The sequence below is a fragment of the Saccopteryx bilineata genome, chromosome 4 (assembly GCF_036850765.1).
Source record: "Saccopteryx bilineata isolate mSacBil1 chromosome 4, mSacBil1_pri_phased_curated, whole genome shotgun sequence".
NCBI lineage: Eukaryota > Metazoa > Chordata > Mammalia > Chiroptera > Emballonuridae > Saccopteryx > Saccopteryx bilineata.
In genome coordinates, this window is record NC_089493.1 from 63,512,331 (window position 1) to 63,524,723 (window position 12,393).

Consider the following 12,393-nt stretch of genomic DNA (forward strand, 5'->3'; position numbering starts at 1 on the left):
CAGACTCCTACATGTTCCCCAACTGGGCTGTATCTGGCTACCCTGTTAGAGGCTGATGCTCTAACTGAGCTATTTTTAGTGCCTGAGGCTGATGTGCCTCAGTGCCTAGAACTATGCTTGAACTAATTGGGTCATTTGCTGCAGGACAGGAAGAGAGAGAGAAGGGGCGGGGAGGTGGTGGGGGGGAGCAGAAAAGGGGAGAGTTGCTTCTCCTGTGTGCCCTGACTGGGAATCGAACCTGGGACTTCCATACACTAGGCTAATGCTCTAGCTGCTGAGCCACCAGCCAGGGCCATCAATCTTGGGGGTGTTTTAAAGGAGACATTTTGCCTATTGGTCTTGGTAGGTCCTGAAACGATACATTTTAAAAAACTTTCTAGGTGATGGGAGAGTGTACAGTCAACGAATAACAGATATATTCTGGAATGAATTGAGCATTCAATTTAAGGGAATTTACTCTGAATTTTAGAAGCTATTGTTTTTAATAAATTATAGTTTTTCATTTTATGTCATGTTTTATGTGTGTGTATGTTTACTTTTTCATGAATATCTCTATACTTCAACATCTCTTTCGCATATCTTTCAAGTAACTAGGATTTATATCACTTATAAAGTCAGTGTGGCATAGCTTAAGGGCATAGGCCTTTTAATAAGACCTGGGTTCTAGTTACAGTTCCACCAATAATAAGTTGGGACTAAGTTGAGACCCTTACATAACTACACCCAGTCTATAAATTTATGGAATGGGGTATAATACTTGTTCTTTATTAGTGTTGTTGAGACAACTATTTGATTTAATTCACATATGTACCGTGAAGTGCATGTACATTTGAAACATACATGTACTGTGGTAGTGCAAGCATATTTAAAATGTAAGTACATTTAAGGTTTGAAAAGTGAATAACTTGAAGATCAGAAGTGACTAGCCCCAGGTTACGTAGTTAAATAAATGTACAGGTCTCCCGAATCCCCGTCTAATGCCTTACTGTTGTAATTGCAATCTTTCTAAACTGCTTTATAGGACATTAAAATTCCCTGTTGCAGAATTATTTTTACCAGTTATCTTTGAATAGCATGTACCTGGTCTCTGAAATTATGGTAATTAGCCAGAGTTGTTTCCTAGGAAAGTGTTGTCTGTATTAACTTTATATTTCTGTTAAAATACTATTTTGGGCCCTGGCCGGTTGGCTCAGCGGTAGAGCATCGGCCTGGCGTGCGGGGGACCCGGGTTCGATTCCTGGCCAGGGCACATAGGAGAAGCGCCCATTTGCTTCTCCCCCCCCCCCCTTCCTCTCTGTCTCTCTCTTCCCCTCCCGCAGCCAAGGCTCCATTGGAGCAAAGATGGCCCGGGCACTGGGGATGGCTCCTTGGCCTCTGCCCCAGGCGCTAGAGTGGCTCTGGTTGCAGCAGAGCGACGCCCCCTGGTGGGCAGAGCATCGCCCCTGGTGGGCATGCCGGGTGGATCCCGGTCGGGCGCATGCGGGAGTCTGTCTGACTGTCTCTCCCTGTTTCCAGCTTCAGAAAAATACCAAAAATAAAATAAAATAAAATAAAATACTATTTTGGAAAATGCAAAATGGATATTTCCCCTTTTTTAAAAATTTTTTTAAAATTCATTTTAGAGAGGAGAGGGAGACACAGAGGGATAGAGAGAAAGAGAGAGAGAGAGAGAGAGAGAGGAGAGACAGAGAGAGAAGGGGGGAGAAGCTGGAAGCATCAACTCCCATATGTGCCTTGACCAGGCAAGCCCAGGGTTTCGAACCGGCGACCTCAGCATTTCCAGGTCGACGCTTTATACACTGCGCCACCACAGGTCAGGATATTTCCCATTTTTTGAAGGGCAAATATTTGGAGAAAATATTTATCCTGAACTAAGATTGTTCCTGGTAACAATGAAATCATACAGCATTATTCAACTTTTTTTATACTACATGTTAAAGTAAGGCTCAAATGCAGGCTCAGATCTTCGTACTAGTCCTCAAATACTAGGAGTGGTTTGAATTACTTCAGTATCTGCTTCCATAACAATTTTGTTTTAAGCAGCCATCATTTATTTAGTTACAGATCTGTAATTTGTACAGGGTGTAGTAAGGAAATTTCATCTCTTTCTCTTTTAATTAAATTGTTTAATTTTTATTGAGATACAACTGATATAACATTATGGATTACAGGTGTACAACACAAAGATATAGTAGTTGTACAGTATATATATTGCAAAATGATCACTACAGTAAACCCTAGTGAACACAAGTTACCATACGTCCGACAATTTTTTCTTTTTCTTTTAATATTTGAAAAAGATTTTATATATTGATTTTGCAGAGAGGAGGGTGGTGTGGGAAATGTGAAGTATCAACTCCTAGTTGCTTCACTCTAGTTGTTCGTTGATTGCTTATCATATGTGCCTTGACAGGCATGCACAAAGTTTTGAACTGGTGACCTCAGCATTCCAGATTGATGTTTCATTCACTGTGCTGCTATAGGCTAGGTGAAATTTTTTTCTTTTTGATAAGAAATTTTCATATCAGCCCTGGCCAGTTGGTTCAGTGGTAGAGCATCAGCCCTGCGTGTGGATGTCCTGGGTTTGAATCCCAGTCAGGGCACACAGGAGAAGAGACCATCTGCTTCCCCCCCCCCCCCTTCCCTTCCTGCAGCCCTGGCTTGATTGGCTCCAGTGAGTTGGCCTCAGGCGCTGGTGATGGCTCAAAGGCTTCCACCTCAGGCCCTAAAAAAATTAGCTCTGTTGCTGATAGAACAATGGCTCCAGATAGGCAGAGCATTGCCCCCAAGTGGGCTTACTGGGTGGATACCGGTCGAGGTGCATGTGGGAGCCTGTTTCTACCTCTCCTCACGAAAAAAAAGAAAAAAAAGAGGAAATTTTAATACTTAAGCAACTTTCAAATATGCACTATGTTATTTTGAACTGTAGACACCATGCTGTACATTACATCCCTGTGACTGACTGACTTTATGACTGGAATTTTGTACCTTTGACTTTTCACACATTTGTTTTTTCTAATTTCTTAACCCATGTCAACAGAAAAGTTAGTAGCAAAACAAAATTCTTGAAATTTAATTATTTCTCAATTTATTAGCACAAAACAAAAACTTTATGTTTCAACTTTAAAATAATGTACATTTTTGAGAGGAAAGTTTGGAAAGATACAGAGAAGAGTACATAGTATATTTTGATTTTTTTTCCCCTTTAGACTGTATAGAGTACATGAATTCAGAACCATATGCTGTATACAAATACATGTTCCTCTGCTCATTGAACATTCTACTTTGAATATTCTTTGGATTCTTCTAAAAAATATGATCTTAGTGATTTCAGATAGTTTATTATTTAATTTATTTTATTTAATTGTTGGACATACGGATTTTAATTTCTTTGCTATTGAAAGTTCTCTATTAAACATTTTACTTTTACCATAAATTTTTAAAGTGGGATGATTGGATCAAAGGTTCTGAATTTATACAAAGCCTTTGATAGTTACTGCCAGAGTTTTCATGCAGGAAAGTTGTATCATATCATAAACTGTACTTTGCCAATAGTGAATGTTATCATTACTCTTTAATTTTTAAATGTTAACTTGATTTCGAATGAATATTGGACTTACAGGAAAAATAATACGAAGAGTTCCATAGGAGGGAGAGAGAGCGAGCGAGAGAGAGAGCTATAATATCCTTAACTCAGTTTATCCTAATGCTAGTGTCTTACTATAATCAGGTAGTAGAGAGAGAAAGAGTTCCAATACCCCAACCCAGTTTACCCTAATGCTAACATCTTATCATAATTAGGTAACATTAACTAAACTGCAGACCTAGTTTGAGTTTTACCAGATATTTCCATTAATGTCATTTTTCATAAGTGTTTATTGCAGTTATTTCTTCTCAGTCTCCTTATATACTGATTCTTTGTCTTTCATGACCTTGATACTTTTAAGAGGAGTGACCATTTATTTTGTTTTAGATATTACTATCTTTAACAGAATGTCAGGTCAGTAGTTAAAAATTGCCATTGCCTTTATTTGCATTTCTTTTGCTAGTAGTTGGAAAAAAGTATTTTTTGTATGTATTGGTCATTTTTATTTTGCTTTTGAAGTGTCTCAATTTATGTCCTTTGTCCATTTTTCTCTTAGACTTTTTCCCTTTTGATTTTTAAGAATTGTTAATCTTAAAGCTTTTGCATGTTATATAATATGATATATAGAATTATCCAGAAGTTACTCTTGAGAACTTGTTCTCAATGATGGTCTTTTATAAATAGTATTGGAATATGTTTTGTGTGTATCAGTGTGGAAGTATATATCCATAAATTATATTGACCATACTTTTCATAATTATTTATACTAAGCATATGTGTGTTAATGTAATTTTATATAGTACCTTATACTTGACCTCATTATGATTCATTTCTTTTTACTCTCTTTGAGATCATTCTGCTAGCTCTGCCATCCTGATGGAAGGGCTGAAACTTCCCTTGAGCCCTACAGTCATCAGCTGGTCTAGGTCATTTCTATAAAAAGCTTCTATTCTAAACTCTGTCTGCCTGGCTTTCTTATTTGTTCACCTTGCCAATCAGGCACCTTTCATATTTGCCCTATGAGGTGCGAGATTCCCTGGCCTAGCATGGCTTTCTGTGGGATGGTGGGGAGAGTGGGAGACCCATTGTGTCTCTTTTTGACCCTTGGCTTATAAATTTTTCCAATAAAGATGATTCTAAAACTCATACAGTGCGATATAGTTATCCCTAACTTTGATATTGAATACTGAAGATTGATTCCTAGTTTGTCTGCCATGATATTTTGCTGTGGAGTTTATGGAAGTGTAGAAAAATTTAAATATGTATTTATATCAGTATGTTTTTCTCTATTTTCCTTGCATTTACCCAAAGAGTTTGTTAAGTTCTATTATTTGCTATTCAATGAGAATACTGAATTTTTAGTGGCTCTCTAAAGTATATTAATCTTGTTGATTTAAAGTGGGTTTATATATTTTTTACCTTGAAAAAATTATAGAAACTTGCCCCCCATTTTAATTAACTAGTCAGGAATAAGCTACTTCTAAGTTTGCTATCAGATTTAGTAGATAATGATTTTGGCAGATAGTAATAATTACCTTTGTGTTTTATAAATTATTAGTAATTGAGTCATCAAAGATTATTCTTATAATATTGCATACAGTTAAATTTCTATAAAAGTTTATGAAATAAAATAATTACACTGTATTGAATAAATAATATTCCTTTGGAATATTTTAACAGGGTTATATAACAAACTCATCACGAGTTGCATCTAATAATTCTACAGAGTTACTGTTTGACTTGACCCAGGATACAGGATTATCACATTACCAAGGGGGAGCAACACTTTCTATAGCAGGTTGGTTTTAGTACTTTTTCAAAAAATTGTAGAAGGAAACTTGATGATATGCATATGGAATTGACTTTCTGTTTTGAAGTCCTTGTCTTCCTGTTAATTTTTTTATGGAGTAAAGTGGAATTGTGCTAATCTTTAGTGCCTTTCTTGGGTAATTTTTAATTATTTTAATTAAGTAGGCTAATTGACTTTCTTTGAAATTGTTCTCACTTGCAATAAACATGGTCTGGAAAATGTGAAAATAATTTCTGTAAGTTAGAAAAGTCCTCTGATAATTTAAATTCTCTTAAATATTAATTACCTTCTATGATGACTAGTATAAAAAGCATTATTATAGTTGATTTTTTAATTAGGTTAGTGTCTTTCTATTCACTTAATGATTTACATATGATAATAAAATATGATTATAGAGTGCTAATATAAAGTGGTTGTAATAAGTATGTATATAGTCAGCATTCAGTAAAAGAAATACTCACTGAAGGAGAAGTGAAATTTCCCTATTGAAGAGTTAGCGTTCTTTGATTGTATACTATAACAAAGTTCTTCATTAACCTAAAATAAATTAGTATGCTATGAAAAACTTTTATCTAAAATCAAATTCCTTGTAATCAAGGCAGTTATGCTTTGTATATTAGCAATTTTGGTATATTTCAAATATCTTTTTTTTTTTTTTTGTATTTTTCTGAAGCTGGAAACGGGGAGAGACAGTCAGACAGACTCCCGCATGCGCCCCACCGGGATCCACCCAGCACGCCCACCAGGGGGCGACGCTCTGCCCACCAGGGGGCGATGCTCTGCCCCTCCGGGGCATCGCTCTGCCGTGACCAGAGCCACTCTAGCACCTGGGGCAGAGGCCAAGGAGCCATCCCCAGCGCCTGGGCCATCTTATCTCCAATGGAGCCCCGGCTGCGGGAGGGGAAGAGAGAGACAGAGAGGAAGGAAGAGGGGGTGGAGAAGCAAATGGGCGCTTCTCCTATGTGCCCTGGCCGGGAATCGAACCTGGGTCCCCCGCACACCAGGCCGACGCTCTACCGCTGAGCCAACCAGCCAGGGCCTATATTTCAAATATTTGACTAAATAGAGATACAAGATTTTGAGGATTGTTTTTATTATTTTCAAACAAATCAATGTAGAGAATTTATCAAACCTACACCAATTTTTTAATAGTAATATTAGTGTCTAAATGTTTTTCTGTTTAGAAATTACTTAGTTGATAATCACTTTTTTGGGTGTTACTTGTGACACTTGTAAAAATCTAGTTTTTTTTTTAATAAATAAATTTTTATTTTAATGGGGTGACATCAATAAATCAGGGTACATATATTCAAAGAAAACATGTCCAGGTTATCTTGTCAATCAATTATGTTGCATACCCATCACCCAAAGTCAGATTGTCCTCCGTCACCTATCTAGTTTTCTTTGTGCCCCGCCCCCACCCCCTCCCTCTCCCTCCTTCCCTCCCCCCGCCCCCTGTAACCACCACACTCTTGTCCATGTCTCTTAGTCTCATTTTTATGTCCCACCAATGTATGGAATCCTGCAGTTCTTGTTTTTTTCTGATTTACTTATTTCACTCCGTATAATGTTATCAAGGTCCCACCATTTTGTTGTAAGTGATCCGATGTCATCATTTCTTATGGCTGAATAGTATACCATGGTGTATATGTGCCACATCTTCTTTATCCAGTCTTCTATTTTTTTGTTTTTACAGTGATTAAAGTCTTTAAGCAAACTCTTGGCCAATACAGCAAGAATCCATAAAAGAATAGTGTCCTTAACATGTTCACCAAGTCCAAGTTGGCCCCATCACCATGCCAAATCCCTGAAAAATGCAACCCAACCCAAGTTCAGTCTGTTAGGAGCTGTCACAAGGAGCAGGAGTCCAGGAAAAGTCCACATCCAGGAAAATCTAGTTTTTAAAATAAGTAGGAACCAAAAGAAACAAGGAGGAAAAAATAGTTGTCTTAAGTCTGCTTTTACAAAACACATGGACTTTATTCCCAGAAAAACTCTAAATTCTTGAAACTTCTTGGAGTAAGAGTGTCTATATTTTTAGAGTAAATAAATATATATATTTAATAAATTTTAATGCACTTAGCCATCTAAAGATTTTTTTTTTTTTAGGAACCTAGTTCCGTGCATTCTCTGTGCTTTAATTTTTTTTTTTTTTTGCTTGAGATAATTTGGTTTGGCTGTTTTTCATCATAGCTGTTTATATATTTATTCAATGCCATATTTAATATTTTCTTGCATAGAAAGATTATTTTATGAAGTATTTGAGTATATATAGTTCATAATAGATGTTTATATGATTTTTATACAACCCCTGGCTTGATTACATCAAATTTTATTATTTATTGTCATTTGTAATATAATAATTCAATTATAATACCTTCAATTTAGTATTTTTATAATACCTTTCATTATTTTTAGTTGTAAGCAACAGTCTAAACTGTTTAAAAATATTTTCCCATTGTTTAAATTATAGGTATGAACGAAAGTTCGTTTTTATCTAAACGTCCTTCTGCTTCTGAAGTAAACAGTGTTAATCCAAAAAAGCTTAAGCCCAGTGAAGGTGTTTCTGGAGCAAATTCCTTGGCTGTACTTCCTTCAGCGAGATCTCTTCCAGCGGCGTCTCCCCAGGCTGTACCATCAAAAGGTAAGTAAAGTGTGGCGTATGGAAAAGAAATTTACACATACAATTTAGGAATTATAGTAAACTTACAAACTATTAGTGGTTATTTAAAGTTAAAAAATGATAAATTTTGAATCATATGTTTTGGATTTATTTTAGGTACAAATAGCTCATCAAATCAATCTAAAAATGGAACACCTCTTCCAAAAGCTTGTCCAAAGTGCAATATTCATTTCAATCTTGTGGATACTTGGAAAAATCACATGACGGTAAACCTTTTTCAAACTTTGATTTTTTAAAGGTTTGCAAATCTCTGAAAATATTGCTGAGTTTTAGTAAATAATGATTCAAATATTTAGACAAGAAATCTCATGTTGGCATTTCCATGTAACAAGTAAAAATTTATATTCACAATGATTATCTTCATATAGGATTTTTAAAATTAATTTTAATGAGGAGACATTAATAAATCAGGGTACATATGTTCAGAGAAAACATCTCCAGGTTATTTTGACATTTGATTATGCTGCATTCCCATCACCCAAAGTCAAATTGTCTTCTGTCATCTTCTATCTGGTTTTCTTTGTGTCCCTTCCCCTTTCATAATAGGATTTTAAAATTCCTTCTGAACTATTAAATTTAAAAAATAAGTTTATGTATATTATAATGTATGCTTATTATATTTTACATTTAAGTGAAACAATGCATTAATCAGATTATTTTTATTTACTAGATTATGCCATGCTTCAGACTTTTTAAAAAACAGGCATTTTAATAGGTTTACTATTTTATGTAATGTAATAGTTTCTTTAATTATTTTATTTTTGTATCCATACTAAATATACATGCATGTCACAATACACAATTAAAATTTGAGTTTTACATTTAATTTTAATACTCATGTATAACATCCAAATGCTGGAGCTTTCATATGAGATAATTGTTTTAACTCAGTTCAGAATATAGTTTGTGTAATTGTTGCAAAATAATTTGAGCTATTAATAGTACAAGAAGCTCTTAAAATTAGACTTTAAGAAATTTTCAAAGGTAGTTTTTGATGTCTGTATTTTGTGCTTTTGTTCTTATATGAGAATCAACTTGTACATGTGCTTTTAATTTTCCTATCTATATAATGTTTTGATGAGATACCTGATTTTTTAAGGTGTTGCATTTTGGACGGAGATAAAAAAAGAATTAAATTTATTTAATTTTTTTATTGACTGATTTTTAGTGAGATAGAAAGGAAAGGAGAGAGAGAGAGGGAGAAGCATTCATTTGTTGTTCTACTTAGTTCTGAATTCATTGGTCATCCTGTATGTGCCCTGACCAAGGATCGAACACACAACCTTGGTGTTTCTGGACGACACTCTGACTGAGCTAACCAGCCAGTGCCAAGTGTTAATTTCTTTAGTTAATTAGTTGAGTAGGTAATACAGTCATATGGCTCAAAATAAGAATGTGTACAAAGGCATACAAATGAAAAATCATACCCCTCTCTTTTATGTACCTGGTTGCCAGTATGATACTCAAAGAAATTAATTTTTATTAGTTTATTTTGTATCCTGCCGATTTTCTTTCTGCATATATGGGTAATCAATACTGTTTTTATTTTTTTTTCTATCTTATATACAAATTGTAGCATATTATATATATATATATATATATATATATATATTTCTGTACCTGGGGAAACTGGCAGTTGTCCTCCCAAATGTAGCTTTACATCCAAAATGTAACATTATTTGTAACTATTATATTAGAAACAATTAAAACTTTATAATATATCTATATATAGAATCCTGTGCAGCATTTTTAAAAGGATAACGTTCTATAGTAGATAACAGTATCAGAAGATCTCTGACATATTATTGAACTAAGTTGACTCTAATATGAATAATTTATCAACATGTGCTTATATCATAGATTTACCATAGGACAGGGAAATTTAAAATTATATAGAGTTTTTACCTCTGGTGTATGCATTTTATATATCAGTTAAAGTTTTAGTATTATAATAATTTCCACTTTGAAAAGATGAGTTTTAGATTGTTTGTAAATGTTTTTTGCTGTTACAGGTAAGTAGATGACTGTACCACAGAAATAATGTTTTTTAAATGAAGAATATCTAAAACATATGTCAGGTATTGTATAGTACAGTTTATTTATCTGAGACCATGTGCCAGACTACTAAGGTTTAAATATATTATTTAATCCTTAGAAAATTCTTTGAGGTAGGCATTTTTTCCTCCTTTTTTTATAGTCAGTTATTTGGCATAAATGACATTCAGACTTTAATGTTAAAAAGCCCAAATTCTCATAAATTTTTGTTTTCTGTTTGAAAAATGTATGGGTACTCTGGCTGGATAGCTTGGTTAGTTAGAGCATTGGTCCGAAGCACAGAAGTTGCCAGTTCGAGCGTTGGTCAGGGCACATACAGGAACAGATCTGTGTTTCTGTTTCTCTCTCTCTCTGTCTCTCCCTTCCTCTCTGGTTAAAATCAATAAATTTAAAAAAATGTATGGGCTAGTTAATGTTACATAGAAACTTGAAAATAGGTATGGTGTATATTTTGGGGGGGTATGAAATTTGATATTTTATCAACCAAATCTAGCTTTTATTAATGACATTATTTAGATTTCTATATCTTATTTTTTGTCTACTTGATCAGTCATGGATTGAGAAATACCTTATTTCAGTACATCTACTTTTTTTTTTTGTATCTTTCTGAAGCTGGAAATGGGGACAGTCAGACAGACTCCCGCATGCGCCCCACCGGGAACCACCCGGCACACCCATCAGGGGATGCTCTGCCCACCAGGGGGCCATGCTCTGCCCCTCCTCTTTTGTGACCAGAGCCACTCTAGCGCCTGGGGCAGAGGCCAAGGAGCCATCCCCAGCGCCCGGGCCATCCTTGCTCCAATGGAGCCTCGGCTGCGGGAGGGGAAGAGAGAGACAGAGAGGAAGGGGGGGGGGTGGAGAAGCAAATGGGCTCTTCTCCTATGTACCCTGACGGGAATCGAACCCGGGTCCCCCGCATGCCAGGCCAACGCTCTACCACTGAGCCAACCGGCCAGGGCCAGTACATCTACATTTTTGATCAGGGGTACCCAAAGTTTTTAAACAGGGGGCCAGTTCACTGTCCCTCAGACTGTTGGAGGGCCGCCACATACAGTGCTCCTCTTACTGACCACCAATGAAAGAGGTGCCCCTTCCGAAAGTGTGGCTGGGGCTGGATAAATGGCCTCAGGGGGCCACATGCGGCCCACGGGCTGTAGTTTAGGGATGCCTGTTTTTGATATATTGTACTTCCATTTAAAAAATGTTGTTGTTTGCAATGTGAAATCTAACTCTTATAACTGTTGTAAATACATCTTTTAGCATGTTTCTAAAATGTCCTTTTTTGTTGTAATGTTTAATAGCTTTTAGGTTCACAGCCCTTGTTTTCTTAGGAGTTCCATTTGCCTGGTATATTCTTTGTTTATCCTTTTATTTTGGACACTTCTGAATCATTTTGTTATAAAAATGTCTCTTGCTTTCAGCAGATTTGTTTTTTCTTTTGCGATCCTGTATAGGAATCATTTGTTTTAGTAGTTGAGTTAAATTTATTTATTAAACATAGTCATTGATATGATAAATTTATTTGGCCTTGGTTTTATCACAATTTTTTGTTATCCTATCTTTTAAAAACAATCTCACTATGTGGTTGCTTTTTGTGTGTACGTGTGTGTGTGTGTGTGTGTGTGTGTGTGTGTGTGTGTACAATATAGTCTGGATTTTCAGGGAAGTTGTGTTTTTGTTTCCTGTTGATCCTTCTAATTTTTTTTTTTTTAATTTGAGAGGAGGGGAGATAGAGAGAGACAGACTCCCACACATGCCCCGACCAGGATCCACCTGGCAATCCCCATCTGGGGCCATGCTTGCAACTGAGCTATTTTTAGTGCCTGAGGTGGAGGCTCCACAGAGCAATACTTAGCACCTGGGGCCAATGTGCTTGAATCAATCAAGCCATGGCTGTGGAAGGAGAAGAAAAAGAGAGAGATTGGGAAGGGTGATGAGAAGAGAAGCAGATGGTCACTTCTTTTGTGTGCCCTGACTAGGAATCGAACCGGGGACTTCCACAAGCTGGGTTGATACTCTACTACTGAGTGAATTAGCCAGGGCCTATCCTTCTAATTTTAATGTTAATGTAATTCTAGTAATCATCCATTCCTTTGGCCATTCTCTACTGTTAAAATTGTTTAAAATAATATTACATTTTCTATTCTTAATCTGTCTATCCTTACTTCACCTCTCCTTCATGATTTGACCTGTTTACATTTGTACTATTAAAAATGCTCATACCTATACTACTTCATTTGACAGTTTTAAATGATATTC

General features: G+C 35.8%; 1 protein-coding gene across 5 annotated transcripts in view; it reads left to right on the forward strand.

Moving 5' to 3' along the window:
* Positions 1-12,393, forward strand: part of ZNF280D (zinc finger protein 280D) — a 141,405-nt gene that overhangs the window by 56,409 nt on the left and 72,603 nt on the right. For all 5 annotated transcript variants that reach the window (XM_066276144.1, XM_066276142.1, XM_066276140.1 and 2 more), the window contains 3 exons: positions 5,267-5,384; positions 7,870-8,040; positions 8,176-8,285. In XM_066276144.1, coding sequence (XP_066132241.1) covers positions 5,267-5,384; positions 7,870-8,040; positions 8,176-8,285 — 399 coding nt within the window. The remainder of the gene's footprint in view (positions 1-5,266; positions 5,385-7,869; positions 8,041-8,175; positions 8,286-12,393) is intronic.